We start from the raw sequence: 17,228 nt of genomic DNA, 5'->3' as shown, positions 1-17,228 counted from the left end.
CCTAATAGTATTTAATTACCCTTTCTGAGCGCAAAACATCGGAACTCAGATTGCGAAAAAGGAAGAATAGCATGGCAGTCTTCAAAAACGCCAACAAACACAGAACATAGTACATGTACATATGTACATCATCACCATCCTTCATTGCTTCACATAAAGAGCTTTCCGTGAAATGTCTTGCTCCTCATACATGTAACTGGGGCACGAGGACAACATACGAGTTAAGAAGCGAGGCAAGACTCCGGTTCAATGAACGGGAAGCTGTTTACTGAGACGACAATGAGACGGGGAAAAGTTAAGAGATGAGAAACCCATGTGATTGAAACTGCCGAGGGGGATTACTTTAGCTGTTGCTGACTTTTCTCTGAAGATGAGGATTGAGGCTGGATACAAAGTACAGTATAAGATGAAAAAGATAATTGGAGTTTGTTCTGTGCACATCTCACATCCATCTGCTTTTTCTTTGTTTTATGTTTTGTTAGAAATGAGACATGTATGAAAACAACAGTAAAAACATTTAAGTAAAATTTGAATCTAAAACTGAACAGAACGTATATTACGAAGCTTTGAAAGTTTTTGTGCGAGACAAGCAAAAAAATACAGGAACTTTTAAAAGTAACTAATCATTATACATTGTTAAAAAGTTACAAATACTTACAATAAAACCAGCTACTAATTGCCTTTCTCCGGTAGGTTAACGACCTTTGGACTAAAGAACATTTGCCTTAACTTTAAGCAGCAAAAAAGCAGTTTGTTCACTGACTGTATGAATTAATTTGGTGGTTAAAATGTATTATATAACACCCAAGCAGATCCTTGCCATTTGATTGGAGGATTGTCCGTCACGTGATAGCAAATAAAAGTACCATTGCACGCTGAGTCACTCACCGTGCTTTTTCGTTCCATCCGAAAAGTACCATTGCACGCTGGCAGCGTGCAATGGTACTCTTCGGATGGAACGAAAAAGCTGAGTAAAAACATCACTGCGTGCGCGTGTCTTTGGTAACGCAGCAGGTGTTACTGCAAGAAGGCATGGTAAAATTACTAGCATTCGGCTTCTACAGTTGAAATTGTTTGTTTTGAAAGTTGTATCTTTCAATCAAAATGACAAAGATCTACTTGGATGTTATATAAAACAAATAATGAATGTTTTTCATTCGTGCAATGGTGCGAATATGTTCATTCGTTGAAAGCTGGAATGTTCCATTCAACTCGGCTCCGCCTCGTTGAATAGAACATTCCATCTTTCAACTCATGAACATATTCGCACCATTGCACTCATAAACATTCATTATGTGTATACTAATGCATCACCAAACATGCAAACAGAAAAAAATAGACAAATTGATCTACCCACCAAAACAACTAGTGCAGAACCATACATTTCTAAATAAATAAACAAACTATTTCTAACTAAGCCTTTAAAACCACTTTATGGTCCACACAAATCCATGGGTTATTTCAGTTGGTAAAATTGGAAACGGTTAAACAGTATGCAACCAGCTATTTCTTCTTTCGTTTTATAAAATTAGAGTAATTAATGAAAATAGCTGGCAGTCAACTGGAAACCATTAGTAAGACTTGACTGCATCTTGGCTCAATGCACATTGATGAAAAAATGATCCCTTCCATGTAGAATTGATAAATAATGAGGAATATACAACATTCTTTGTAAGAATATAAGGCATTAGGGTTCCTCATCTTGCCTGCATCTGTCTCCCTCAAAGGGTTTTGATAGCTTTTGTAGACCAAGTTTTTGGCCATGAAATGAATCTCTACTCACTGTGAATGAAGATGCATAAAGTTCACATGTAGAAGTTTCAGATGCGTTAGTCATCGAGATTTGAGAAAAAGAGGAAAATCACAATCAACGGAATCAGGAGATGTTAATCTGTTGTATACTAAAATAAATTTTGTCTCATTGAGACGAAAATTAATTTTGGGAAACAGTTTTACTCATTTCTCAACACTACAGTACCTCAACAAGTAATATTTTAATGGACATTTTCTACCATCATTACGTCTTCTTTAAACCGTGTAAGTTAAATGTTTATCTATGGCATTTGTGTTGCGTATCATACAACAGTGGTCCGCTGGCAGAATGCTAGTAAAAACGTCTAATATGAAATGTCATCCCCATTTAATATGAACAATGGACTACGTTGAGCTAACTCATTTGGCTGACTACATGTTTGGCAAGGTCAAATTCAGATATACGATCCACTTATTTTCAAAGAAACAAAGTACTTATGAAAATGGGGGGGGGGGGGTAATAAGTCTCTAACCAGTTTTACCTCATGTTAAATGGTGTAAAATGCATAAAATGTTTGATTTGATATCATTTTATGCATTTTTTGTCAAAATCCTAAAACATTTTATGACACCACATTTCAAATACAGAAGGTCTACAGGTATGTTTTTGTACAGAGAATTTTCAGTTAATTCCTGAATTTTGATGATATTCAATCAAAAAGGTATTGAATTTGACATTTGAGCTTTGAAATGTACACACTGTTTGCCTTTGATGTCTGATGTCATATTTAAAATTTTGCTCTGAAAGAGTGTCAAATAAAATTTCATTTTACAAAATATTAATTTTGAGTATAGAGTCTACTTGTAATTTTCCTGCGAGCCCCTTTTTAATGTTACATAGCACACACTGTAATACTGTAGTCAACATTCACGTGTTGGACCCTTTTTTTTCAGGAAAAGTGGTCATGCCCTTTCTTCAATTAAGCTCAAAGAATCATAGCTGGCAAGAAGATTTCTGATAATGAAATCATTTAGTAGACTCATTTAATTATGTAGGATCCAGTCATAGTTACCAGAATTGTGACAACAAAATCATTTTGTCTCATTTAATATGGGAGGATCTGCCATACTACCTTGGACGTGTGTGTGCATAACAAGTCCGCACACAGGGTCACGATTACAGCCAAAATGTGACGTACATGTACACGGCCTCTAATTGTACAATCATAGAGTAAAATCAAAACAGCATGGCGATAACAGACTGAGAGAGGAACTGGTCCATGCTATAATTGTCCATCAGTGAAAACAGCTTAGGTGACCTACTTCTCTGATCTGATGTGGAAATATCATGCTCAGCGGAAGAGCTTTCCCTCTCAGGCAATTAAATCACAAATCTTTTTTTGGGGGCCATTATTCGACCGTTATTATGCTGTGCTGTGACTTACATGACAACAAACTTCTTCCTGGTTGTTTTCCCGATGAAGGTGGGTGAGCCTGCCTGCCTGAGTGCCAGGGCTTTGAGCCATTTCAGTGGCCCACTTTATCAGTTCAGATGACAAAAAAAAGTAACATCCATTTTTTCATTTCCTGTTTCTGATGCTTTTAGAAACGGACAATTTGAGAAAATTACCTTTCTGATGCATAAATGTTTACAGTGCCAGCCGTTGATACAGATATTCCTAACTTAGGACTAGTCCTAGGACTCTTCAGGAGTTATTCAAACTTAAGGCTAGTCCTAAGTTAGAACGAGTACTTGAGATAAGACTACTCTTACAATGTAACTCTTTGAGAAATCCACCCATGGGCCCCATTTCAGACAGCAGTGTTTTAAAAGCACAAGTAGACAAACTTTGCTTACCAGAACATGTGAGCAAAAAAAAAAAAGCAAAAAAAAAACATGTCTTATCACCATCTATGACTGGCATCCAGCTAATTTGTGCTAAACTTTTAAGCCATATTTTCTGTTTCCTTTCCTGGTGTCCTGCTTAGTTTTGCTTTTAAAAGACTGCCTACATGTACGTAGTAACACGCTTTTAAAAGCAGCTCCTTGAAATTGGGGTCAGGGACAATAGTACAAGGTATGCACTCTATTATTAGAACATGTTACTTAAACCGTGGGGGAAGAAAATTCCCAACGTTTAAAGTCACCTGGAAATAGAATTTTGTTTTCTTCAAACATTGGACTTAGAGTTTATTTTTATGATCAATAAAGAGTAGTTGTTTGTAATGATGTATGTTTAAAAAATAGATAAGTTGTTTGGGGGTGGCTCCGCCTATCCCTTTTGTGACGTCAATCGAGGAAGACTTTGCCTCGATCGAACATCTAACACACGTCTGCGCAACTACATGCAAGTCCTAGTCGTGAGTTTGTACGTTTCGAAAAAAGGTTTATTTCTTGAATTTTTCCGGCAATGTTGACCACGTGTATTGCTGCTGGATGCAGCAAAACAACTGAAGATGGAGGTCAGTTTGCAAAGTGGTCTGGTCTGACGTCTTTTCCAGCGCTGTGCAGCAAACACTTTGAGCCGTCGTGCTTCGAGAATCCAGACTACACCACACATTTTGTCATGAAGAGAAAAGTTCTTTTCTAAAACATGACGCCATCCCAACAATTTTTCCAGCTAGTGGGAAGTCGAAGAAGGTACCTGAAAGACATGGCGAACCTAAACGTGAAAAAAATCTGGTATTGTTTCAACTTTGAGGGCATGTTTTTAGCTTGCGCCAAGCGTCACTATCTTGTGTTGGCACTGCATGCGAATCACGGTGCTGGGTAATCTGAGTGGACCGTCCGCACAGCAGCCATACAGTGCGTGCAGTGCTCGTGACCGTAGTTCTGTACGTAGGCATCATACTTATCAGGTACCCAGTAAAGTGTACAGGCCAGACTACACATTTTCTCTTCAAATATCGCACCTCGATTGACATCACGAACAGCGCCCTCTCGGATCGGGCCTACTTTTAAATTTGTAAATAAAATGGATCCTACTTGTTTAGAACCTTAGTTAACTGTTTATTCTTATTCCTCTCATCTGAACACATATTTTAGAGACAAAAGCTTAATTTTGACAAAATACCACTTCCAGGTGGCTTTAATGAACACATCAGAACATAGTACAGCTGGTGAAATGTAGAATGTCCACACAGTGTGTGGTACAGTAGGGGTACTCAGCTACCTCCATGGTACCATGCCCCATGAAGTATGCCTTTATTTACAATGGCAGACAAAAGGTGGTACAAAATGTGCTTGAGGCTGGAGACAAAACAAGTTCTTGTCTGACCTTGAATAGAAAAAAACGTTCAATAGGTCATTTAGGTGTCTGGCTGTCCTGTAAGTATACAGAAAGGTGAAAGCAAGGAAGGAACTCCCACTACAATTTCAGGGAAGGATTTCATCTAGCATTTTTGCATACCGGTACTTGTAGCTAAATATGTTGACTGAAACAAATTTGTGCACACTGATGAACTGTAATATTGAATAGCAAATTATGGTTTTTGAATAGCAACTGACACACTTTGCATAGCATTTTGCTCCTCTGCTATACAAAACCTGCTCATGTGTAAAGCCACGAAAGACTGTATGCGCTCTCAAAAAGAAAACAGAAAATCAGAATTAAATCATCAATTTAATTAGTAGTTTGTAATTTCCTTTTGACTGCTTCCGTTGCACTCTCATCCCTGTTTATAATGTGTGTTGTGTTGTCATAGTAGCATTCAAGAAAGACTCTGTTAGGGTCAAAATGTAAGACAACCTACTATTTTTGCATTTTACATTGTATTGTCACATTCAAATTACTTGTACGTATGTGCATGCGTAGATGTGGCCTAACAATTAAAAAATTAACGTTGCATGGTCAGTCTGCTAATGATCTGTATAACATAATCCCAGACCAGTTTGTAGAAAAACTGGGAAGAACAGAACATACAATAAACACACAAATGAAGTCTGTATCTTTACCGACATTGTTTGTTTGTTTTGGGGTTTTCTTACAGAAGGTATTATGCAGATGTCAGCTTTTGAATTGTACTTTGGGGCAGCAATGTATTTTAGGAATGAAAAACATCTGCATATTGCACCTGACCGGAAGAACCAGCCCAGAGTCCAGACGAGCTATTAAATACGATTTAACCACTGAGTAATTTATTCAATTGTATTTAAAAATGATAATTTACCTCAAGCAGGTGGTCTGGCCATGGAGGAGGAGATTGGATCAGCATTAACTAGAAATACAGCACACTTACAGCACAGGGAGGACCAGTTTGCAGTGCACGTATAGTTTGGCATACCTTCTGGTAACTATTTCTTAAATTAATTACCATAAAAACTTACTAATAATAGTAAGAAGAAACATTGCAGCTGTTGATATGACTTTTTGAGAAACAAATTCCCTTTAAAGCACCTAAAGGGATACATGTGGTTTTATAGAGAGGGTTTTGAGAAAAGTTTTCGAGATCTGAGAAAAGTTTCATGCAGTTCACATTTCTAGTCTGTCTGATTGGACATAACCGCTTTAATAGATTTTTAGCAATATCTCAAAAACGCTATCAGCCTTTTTTTTTAAATGAAATATTTTCATAGGTTTGGGGCTGTTTCATTCTAATACATTTATATAGGATTTTACACAACCGAGCGGTTCAAACAAAAAATCGAGTGGTATATTTGCCTCAAAGGTCTTTATACATCAGTAGTTTTTGTATTGAGTTTAAATTCATTTCCATCAACCTACATACATCATGTACTGTCTGACCATTCAATCATCCAGCATTGAATGATGAATAAACTATGCCAGCCTACAAAAACAACATTATGTGGGGAGTGCATGCATGCTACACAGTGAAGGATAGTAGCACCAATAGTACAAAGCACACTTTTAGGAATAATGTGCACAGCTGTACTACAACAGTGAAGGATTTCAAATGGTTGATCAACTCCCTGGAAAATGTTTCTTAGGAGAGGGCCAAATATATAATTTTAATATTCTAAATGCATTTTGATTTCATCTTGTATACATTTTGAGCAGTTTTGGCCTTAGACACAGCTATAGATGTCAACTTGTTTTAAAATAATATAAACCAGAAATATAATTGTTTTTATTATATAAAATAATGATGGATTCATTCCAACCACTGAGCCTTTCAAAATCATGACAAATTATCCTAGCCAATAGGAGACTTTTGAGACGCTGGCGGCAGCAGGCAGACATAAAAGTCCTTTTTTGTGGCTTTGAGCGAGTGCGCGCATGCTCAGTACTGCACGAATAGGTATGAGCACGCCCACTACCATGAAAAAGGACCGTCTAAAATAAAGTCTCCCATTATTCCTCCAGGGGTTAATATTTTCAAGAAAACATATGATCATTTAAGAAAATAAACGAGCAGTGACTTGGCCTTTACGGCTGTTTAAGACCTTGCAGGATCATTGTCATGTAATAAAGAACAGGTCTCACCTTCGGCCGAGCTTTGAAAACAATTTAAGGCCGGGTAAACATGACCATGTGAGCAATTTACATTTCAACAATAGCATTGCTGTAACTGGGGGATTTAACACTGTTTTTTAGTCCTAAATAAATAACAACAACAAAAGATAGATTAAGTTCACACTTATTATGATGCATCCTTGGTTGCATTACCAGAAATTTAAATAATACATTTAAAGTAGGAAAGCCCTGCTACTGATGACCTACATGCCTTTCTCCTGACCACCATGCGGGTTCCACAAGGCTCAATGATTTAGCAATGGCTGTGATTGGAGCAAATACTAAGAGAAAACAAACTCTATGTTCACCTACACAAAAGAGGAGTGTGGTGTACCGTGAGTCATGACAAGGACATGTACTCAAGAAAAGCCTATTGAGTCTTTGTAGAATTTACCTCTAACAGGGGCACGGACTTTTCAGTTTCATGCTGAGTCGAATCTGAGTAATACAGTCCAACAAAGCATCCCTATGAAAACATCGTACCTACTTTTTTACTTAGACTCAAAATGAAGAAATTTAAGTTTTAAGACGAGGGAGGAAAACTCAGCTAGGGAAAACACACAGAGTCAGGTTGGAAATAAAAACCTAACGCATACTAATGCAACAGTCCGGGAATTGAACTGGGGTCAACAGAGGTGAAAGTCAGGGAAGAAACCACTGAGGTAACCCTAAGCCAACCATACCGCCCTTTCAATAGTTAACGAGTATCATAATGGTAAAAGTTACTACAAAAAGTGTATCTCATAAAAGAGACACTGTCTAGTATAGTTGTCAAGACCTAGTTGGTAAGACACCACTCTAGAATTGCAAAGGTCATTGGTTTAAATCCAATGCGAGTAATATGACTGTGATTTGTTTTCTCCAGAAGTCATGAAAAAGTGTACTGAGTAGGCCCTATGCAGTGCTAACACACATTTTTTTAAAGGTTAAACCCCCCAAAATGTTGTATTTTGTAAGTTAGTTAGTGTTATCGGGTACTAACAGTAAGGCCTATAGAAATTTTTCAATTTTAAAAATATTTATATCGCCTCTTTGTTTGGGCTGCTCGATCTGATTGAAAATAATTCGTAGCCTTAAGTTTTGGTTTTTTTTTTGCCTAGTCTATGAAAAATTTTCTAGCAAAGTAAATAAGTATCGTGCTGTTTCTTCACTTATAATCACAACCAGGAAAGGTAAAGCTTAGGTACATTAACATTAAACACATCGTCCCCTGAAAAGGGGAGCAGTTCATTCACAATGAAGTCATCAAAGAAAGTAAACAACAATATTATAGGACTGAACAAATTCATCACTATTCCAGTTTGATCCAGTCATAACACCTTATCATGTGACACAGGCTTCCAGTCAAACCACAAACCCTTTCACACTGCAAAAAAAACCTCATGGCTTAGTGCAGCATCTAGTTTATCAATGAATAAACATAGAATTCCTATGGCCTGTTTCCAACCTTGAACCCTTGCCTTACGTATCCTTGAATATTATCACAACATACTGTACTGTATACACAGAACAATGAGTGTGGGTCTACATTGTGTATGTTAAACATAAGACTTGGCAAAATTCTCTTTTTAAACGTAGGCTTGGCCAAATTCTCTTTTTAAACGTAGGCTTGGCAAAATTCTCTAGTACGGGTGTGTAAACATTTTCTAAATGAAAGTGCGTACAGCTCGACATGTTGTTTCAAACTATTATGTTAACATTACTGATTATTGCTTTAGTTTGCTTGCTTGATTTTAAAAAATAGAAACAATACTTAACCCATTTCTAGAACGTCAATTTAAGGGCATACATGTAGTATGAGAGGCACATGGGGTACACTATAATAGTTTACAGATCAAATGATCATGGTTAAATACTGCAACACTGCAAGGCAAATACTTGCCAAGTGTCTACAAACCAAGCCAATCACAATGAAGTTCTATCATAGAGGACTCCTTCATTATGTTTTTTAACAGTGGATTGCTGGCCAAATGCTTGTTCAAACACCCGAGGACAAGTCAGAATTCTCTCCGAGTGGTCCAGTTGACTAGTTAAGTGATTGAAAAAAGCAGCCCAAGTTATCAACTTGTGAAAAAGCTTGGGGACTACTTGAAATGACAAGCTTACTCCAAAAAAATGGTCCTGCTGGCCATGGAGGACGGAGTGGGTTGACTCAATAGTCTAAAGGCCCGGTCCAGCTGCAGCGATAACGAGAACGATAACCATCACGACGCAAAGGGAACGCGTTCTATTGGTTGAATTGCTCCACGCAGAATACGCACACGCTCATTCAACCAATAGAATACGTTCTCTTGGCGTTGTTATCGCTATCGTTCTCGTTATCGCTGCAGTGGGACCAGGCCTGTATTGTTTTTTTATTTATTATTAACCAACATCAGACTTGTGTGCATGCCTGCTAGCTGTCACTTTAAAGCACCCATGGGCTCCTCCTAACATCCTGGAAAGGAGTGTTTGGCTGGTCTTCAGATGTTCTGGCATTTGGCCAATACTAGATCTCTATGTCATGGGTGAATTACCTTCAAGCACGGGAAGATCCATCTTAAAAACAAACACTATTTTAAAATGACTGAAAGAATCTACAAAGCAAAAGGGAAGCCCATCAGGGGAAGTATACAACCACTGACTAAGCTTTAAAAACTGTTGTCATACTTGTGGATAAACAGTCCACTTCCTCATTCGACTGTTTATTTATTTGCCAGTTACCAAACTTAATGCAATAAATGCAGCAAGTACACTGAAATAGTATTACTATACTTGCATTGAAGTAGACGACTACTGACAGTAAAGAACCATGGAGCAATGACAGTACCTACAGTACTACTAGTTATAAATGTCTTTAAGTGGTTATTGTATCCAGAAAATGAGTGCATGACAACAAATGACTATGGTGTAAGGAACTATTCTTACATTGTTATTTATAACCTCATGTTTTATCTGGGGGTTTGGAAATTTATTTTAGAAACTCTCAATATCAAACTTATACGGAGGCAAAGATTTCAAAAACACCTGTCCAAAAACAGGGAAAAATCAAGACTTTGCTAGAGAGCTGACTATTTAAAAGGATGTGTGGGTAGGTCCAATAAATCAAACTATTAAGTTACTATAAAAGTAATTTTAAGAGATACCCTGAAGACTAAATGACCTCAAATACTGATCCATGGTCAAGTCTGCAGGACTTGTAATCACAAGGTTGTTGTGTGTTTGAATTCGGACACATAGGCCTTAGGCAATTTTCTAGAAAATAGTGCTGTATCACAATTTGTTGAATTTATTAATTTATGATCTCATAAACATTAACTAAACCAATATTTGTATGCGAGACTCTGACAGATTGGCTGTTGCTAGCTCGGCGTTTACTTAAATGTACATTGTACATCCGATTGTGGGAGCTTTGTTGAATTCCCTTGATGGGAAGACCATCTAAACAATATTAACAATATTAACAAACAAACAGACAGGATCGGATGTGTTTCGCTTTATGTTAAATTTAAAGGTCATCCTGTCAATCAAGGCACTCATCTCAACAACCTTCTCCTAGAAAAATAAGAACTGTGCGGTTCGTTCAGCTAACGTCTCACAAAACAAGAAGTAGTACTACACGAATGGGGGTAGAATTGGAAAGTACCTTGTTTAAATTGTAGCATACTACTGCATACATGCCATTTAAAAACAAGATTACATCTTACTACAGCAAACTATTTTGCATTGTTAAAGTTGGTTTGCACTTAGCCGCGACAACGTAACCCTCCTGCTGCCGTCGGGAGGAGGGTTACATTATCGCAACTAGTTTGCATTGTATTTGTATTGTAGTTGTACCGAACATTGTGTCAAAATAAGAAAAGATGGCAAATGATCCTAACAAACTATAGTTGCAATAACCTCCGGCTTCGCCATAGGGAGGAGGGTTTTGTTATCGCAGACAACTGACAATCGACACAGACGACGACAGAACAGAAAACTATAAAAAATTGTTAAAATTTTCAAAATGTCCCAAAACATATCAAATTATGTTGCTTTTTATTCGTCCGTAAAAGAGGTCCTTTGACATATTATGACATTTGACATGCATGACACTGTCACTACTCCTGTCAAAAATAAATCTAAATATAATTGTAAAAATTCGATTATTACACAGAAGACAGCAGAGCCAGACAGAGTGATGTTGTTTTTTGTTGTGCCTACCTTGCAATACAGTTAGGAGCAGTTCTTTCAACTTCCCACGTAGAAAACAACTTCATGGGTACAGGTTTGTTACCCGGTGATGTTGAAGAAGCGTACGCCCTTCCTGAAGATTTCTCCGCCATGATTGCACGTCAGTAAGTGTCGCGGTCGACAGTAAGTAATTCACGGCATGCACCGAGCGAGGCCAAAGAACTGGGTGGGTAAATCCACGGAGAGCCTGCTCTCACGGAATCAGCATGTTGACTTGGGACCTCCAAAGCAAAGCTCGGCGTCACTTGTTTGGGATGGAATACCCCGGCAATTTAGACGACTGGAGCACTGGGCTGAAATAAATAAAAAAACAGCTGCTTGTGGTGTATATCACAAAGACAAAATGTACAGCCCAATTAATGGCTGTCATTTATAAACAATATCTCAAATCACTCCAGCACAGCATGACATCTTCGAATAACTGAACACTGCCAAAATTGTTTATGTTTTTCATGTAATTGTGAGCGGAGACTGGGGGCGGTACCAGCTTCCTTCTTATTTTTCCTTATTAAACAACGATAGGATCCGAGGCGGTGGTCAGACTAAATTTCACCAACAGAGGGCGCTAGATTCAAAATAAATGACATGAATGAGGAAGAACAATGCTTGTGAGAGAGTTTGAAACTAGTAAGCATACCTGATACAAACCAATGATCGGCCAATCAAGATCTAAACACTTTGTATTATCAGTGTAATACCTCGTCTGAGAATGTACGCTCACTGTTTGATCATCCCTTTTAAATACAATACTTTGTTGTGTTTTACTTCTTCTTAGTGGTGATGATCCCTGGCTTTTGGCTTATAAAATATTCGTCCAATCATCATGAAACCATTATGGTCCTAGATCCAATGAGCAACGAGTGATAAGATGGAGCAGATACGAGGGTGGGGGGGGGGGGGGGTCACTTGTGCCTACTTCGTGACGTTAGTATGATTTGCACTGTAACTGCAGTAGCAAGTGACTCTAAGTAAAATAATACGTAAACAAAAATAAAAATCAATTTTGATGCAGTTTAAGAGAGTAACTGACAGAGGTTATAAATCCGGTGCTGAAGTGAGTTATTGGGGGTAATATCCCCGATCAATCCACTAAATTCGACTCCAAGCACAAAATACAAGATAGACCTAATCCTCACGCAACACAAAATTGGTATGGACTGTAAAGCTCCATTCTCGGGCTACGTTAAATTCTGAATTAAATTTGTCGCATAAAATATACAGGCACAATTATTATACACAAACGCCTAGGCCTATATCAAGTAATTATTAAGACTAGCAGTCTACATATTTTTATCAGTTATAATGTTATGTCCATACTTCATGTAGGCCTATTTACTTACATAAAGGCTTTGCTCCTCAACCTCTGACCAGTTTTTAATTGTCAAACTTGTATCCAAAGGTCATTATGTGTAGTCGTACTGCATTGCAAGTCGCTCTGAGAAAAACCGCCCGTGTATTTAAAGGCACTGGAAACTATTTGGAACTACTCATTATTGTTAGCATTCAAACTTACTTGGTATATTTATGAGCAATGGAGAGCTGTTGATAATTTGAAACATTGTGAGAAACGGCTCCCTCCAGTAACGTTTTTGAGAAAGAACAAAGTAATTTCTCGCTAAAATATTGGATTTGAATAAGATATCTCATCTGAGGTCTCACTCAAGGCATCTGAAGCATAAAACTTGTGCGCCAAGGGTAGTATTTCTTCCTTTCGCGCAACTTCGACGCCAAATTGAGTCAACATTTTCACAGGTTTGTTGTTATATGCAAAAATGTTGAGATACACCAAGTGAGAAAACTGGTCTTTGACAATACCAAAGGTGTCCAGTGCCTTTAAAGCATGTCCACTGTAGTTAATTTTTAACCCGACATCAAACATGGTGTGTGGACCCGTCATTCCCGGCCGCAGACTACGGCTTGATACATCTGTTGTAGAAAAAAGAACAAACAAACAACTAGATTATTGTTTCGGTGTATTCCTCCATGGTTTCAGCGAAGCCATTATCTGAATCCGGCTAAAGGTATTACTGGATTGACGTGTATCTGCATTATTTAGGGGACAGTCATTCTGGAATGCATTTGGTGCATTATTTTGGAGAAAAAAAAAAAAAAAAAAAAAAGGCTAGACGGTTTCGGCGAAGCAGTCACATTCAAGTCCGGCTCACAGCAGCAGGACAAACTGTCGTCCGTATCTCGCATTAAAAAGTGTGTCATCACAGAGGGTTACAGCCCATCAAATCAGTAGTCACGAATTGTCTCGAGTTTGAAGTTGAAAAACAACAACATGGGTCTCGGATCTAAGAAAACAAAGAAAACATCCTCAGTGGAGAACATTGACAGACCTGACGACGACTTAGAGGAAGAGCGTAAAGGGAAGAATTACGGGAAACCACGCCGACACGACCCAACGTTCAAAGGACCCATCCACAAACGAAGCTGCACCGATGTCATTTGCTGCGTGATATTTCTGGCCTTCTTGGCCGGCATTGGAGTGGTCGCCTATTTCGCCTTTTCGTATGGAAATCCAGATACTTTGTTGTATCCATCCGACTACCAGGGGCAGTTGTGCGGGGTGAGTGATACCGTACAGACCAAACCCTACGCTTTCTACTTCGACTTGCTGTCATGCCTTTCGTCTACCGTCCTGATATCCCTCAGCTGCCCAACCCCGCAAGTATGTGTCAAGTCATGCCCTAATACCACATTTTCTTTACTGGAAGTAGTGGATCTTTATACTGTGGACTGGGATAAGCTCATCTGTCGATATGACATTGATCCGAAAGCGTATGTTGGTAACGACATTAGTAAAATCTTGGAGTTAGCGACTAAGGAATTGTGTGCCGTCTACTACGTACCGAGCCAACCGTTCGCTGGACGGTGTCTCCCCATTACCTTTGCAGACGAAAACGGACAGACAGAAAACGGGCGCAACACAACCAACGAACAAGTGGACACTTTGGGGAAGTTGGTTAGTTTCGTGTACGGCATCGAACAAATTGAGAACCTTGTTGACGACTTCTTGAAAACATGGCCTTACATCTTAGCAGCTCTAGGAGGAACAATGCTTCTCTGTTTCTTTCTTCTTGTACTCATGCAATGGTTGGCGACGTTCATCGTCTGGGCGGTGCTTGTAGCCTTCGTTGGTCTCCTTGCATTTGGAAATTACTTTACCTACACGCGATATTTTCAATACAGAGACCAATCCAAATGTGGTGACTTTGGAGACGCCACTTTTAACTATCTCGACCCGGAATGCTACCTCGAATCTTCAGTCATCTGGCTCGTCTTCGCCATCATCTTAAGCGTGATCGGTGGCATACTCATCCTGATCATCTTGGTGCTTTTCAACCGCATTCGACTCGCCACGGCAGTAATCGAGGAGGCAAGCCGAGCCATGGGCATGATGCCATCTACCATCTTTGGTCCCATCTTGCCATTCATTCTCCAGATCACATTCGCCGTCTTTTGGGCTTTCGTTTTTGTATTTTTAGCATCGATTGGCGAGGCAAGTTATACAGTTGTCGACGCTCCACTCGGGTCAGATGTCACGAATGGGACAGCTTGTGACATATCGGGATTCAACAGTACGCTGAACTCACCGGCAAAATGCCAGTTTGTCAGTTATGACATCCCAGATTACAAACTGTACTTACAGTTGTACATGGTGTTTGCCCTGTTATGGATGGTTAACTTTATCATAGCATTGGGGGAGATGATTTTAGCTGGGGCATTTGCCTCTTACTATTGGGCTTTCTCCAAGCCGAATGACATCCCTGCTGTGGCCATTGCCAGCTCCCTCTGGCGGGCCATACGATACCACCTTGGTTCCCTGGCATTCGGCTCTCTCATTGTCACCATCGTCCAGTTCATCCGTATCATTCTGGAGTACGTGGAAAAGAAGCTGAAAGGCTCTAGTTTGGATAACTGCATCTCCCGCTTCATCTTATGCTGCTGCCATTGTCTTTTCTGGTGTCTTGAGAAGTTCATCCGGTACATCAACCGCAATGCCTACATCGAGATCGCTATATACGGCCGCTCGTTCTGTGCGGCTGCCAAGGATGCCTTCTTCCTCCTCATGAGGAACATCCTGCGCGCTGCCGTCTTGAATAGCATTACAAGTTTCTTGCTGTTCATCTTCAAATTGACCATTACCTTGGGCGTCACTGTGGGTGCGTTTTACTACTTCACATGGGACTCAAATCCTCTCATTCCTATACCACCTCTGAATTACATCTGGGCACCCATAGTGGTAATCGGTGTTTTCTCTTACGTCATTGCAGCTGTCTTCTTTGCCGTGTACGACATGGGAGTGGACACGTTATTCTTGTGCTTCCTTGAAGATCTGGAGCGCCATGATGGATCCGAGGAGAAGCCTTACTTCATGTCGAAGAGTCTTATGGCTGTACTTGGTAAGAAGAATAAGAAACCCAAGAAGGCGAAGAAGAAAGAAAGAGATCATGAAATGCAAGAAAACGCGCAGTAAAAATGGAAGAACAGAATAACTTGTACCGAAGTGAAGCAGAAACAATTTATAAACCACCTCCACTTGTTCTCTTAGTCTCAAATATTCCAAAATGAAGGGAAAACATATGTGAAAAGAAATGGCTGGCTATTATTGAGAGGTGTTACATTAGTTTCAAACATTTAAAAGAAGTGAAGTTTTTGTGATAGGGCAAGAAAATGATAGATAGTGACAAGAGTGGTTTAATTTGAAAATTGAGGACTTTCCAAACATGACGAGGAGTAAACACAGTCTTATGGCATGACGTTGCGATCTGGATCTCGGTTGCAACAACTTATTGATGATGATGAAATTAAGAGTTTGGCAAGTTATAGAATTACATCTTCCAGCCGAGTACACAAACACACAATTACCTTAGAATAGTAATACATGATGAGACACTGGACACTATTGGTTATTGTCAAAGACCACACTTCTTCACTTGGTGTATCTCAACTGCATGAAATAATAATGAAACAAAAAACACCATTGTTTCACGAATTTTGTTTGCTTTCAGATGCATAATAGAATAGCACAACCAAAGTCATTTACTATTTGAGTGAGAAATTACATCTTTCTCAAAAACTACTTAATTCAGAGGGACCGTTTATCGCAGTGTTTTATACTACCAACAGCTATTCATTGCTCGTTATCAATTAAGTTTTATGCTAACAAATTGTTTTGAATAATTACTTAGTGTCCATTGCCTTTAATTGTTGTAAATATTACAAAACATTATGCTAAAAAATATAATTGAAAGACTCTGCTTATAAGTGTATTGACCAGCCTATCAGTAAGGCAAGTCTTTTTACTGACGGTGGTTCATTAACGTTTACTGAAATTTAGTGAAACACCTTTGAGGCTGGAAATCTTAAAGGAACACGTTGCCTTGGATCGGACGAGTTGGTCCATAAAAAGCGTTTGTAACCGTTTTTTATAAAATGCATATGGTTGGAAAGATGTTTTAAAAGTAGAATACAATGGTCCACACAAGTTTGCCTCGAAATTGCGTGGTTTTCCTTTTACTGTGCGAACTAACACGGTCGGCCATTTATGGGAGTCATAAATTTGACTCCCATAAATGGCCGACCGTGTTAGTCGACGAGGTTGAAGGAAAACCGTGCAATTTTCAGGCATGTTTGTGTGGACCATTGTATTCTACTTTTACAACATCTTTCTACCCATATGCATTTTATAAAAAAAAAAACAGTTACAAACACTTTTTCAAAGACAAACTCGTCCGATCCAAGGCAACGTGTTCCCTTATGGCCGGTGACATGTTTGACAAT

The 17,228-nt window shown here is 38.9% G+C and overlaps 2 protein-coding genes across 5 annotated transcripts in view; one reads left to right on the top strand and one right to left on the bottom strand.

Annotated features, from left to right (window-relative positions):
- LOC117288475 (phosphofurin acidic cluster sorting protein 1-like) overlaps window positions 1-11,891 on the bottom strand; it is an 82,275-nt gene extending 70,384 nt beyond the window's left edge. For 3 of the 4 annotated variants that reach the window (XM_033769356.1, XM_033769378.1, XM_033769363.1), the window contains exon 1: window positions 11,409-11,891. In XM_033769356.1, the coding sequence (XP_033625247.1) occupies window positions 11,409-11,530 (122 nt within the window). In that variant the 5' untranslated portion in view covers window positions 11,531-11,891. The remainder of the gene's footprint in view (window positions 1-11,408) is intronic. The other variant, XM_033769371.1, reaches the window with a different exon arrangement.
- A 1,831-nt stretch (window positions 11,892-13,722) lies between these two features.
- Window positions 13,723-15,921, top strand: LOC117295607 (choline transporter-like protein 4). Its single transcript, XM_033778315.1, has one exon. It carries the CDS (start codon window positions 13,723-13,725, stop codon window positions 15,919-15,921), a length of 2,199 nt encoding a protein of 732 aa, XP_033634206.1.
- Window positions 15,922-17,228: the final 1,307 nt, after the last annotated feature.

Source organism: Asterias rubens, chromosome 1 (genome assembly GCF_902459465.1).
Source record: "Asterias rubens chromosome 1, eAstRub1.3, whole genome shotgun sequence".
Classification (NCBI taxonomy): domain Eukaryota; kingdom Metazoa; phylum Echinodermata; class Asteroidea; order Forcipulatida; family Asteriidae; genus Asterias; species Asterias rubens.
Note: the sequence above shows the minus strand (reverse complement) of the source record. Positions and strands in the feature narration are given on the sequence as shown.

Excerpts from the sequence above, each read along its gene's own strand:
- LOC117295607 (XM_033778315.1), top strand. The coding sequence starts at position 13,723 with ATGGGTCTCGGATCTAAGAAAACAAAGAAAACATCCTCAGTGGAGAAC.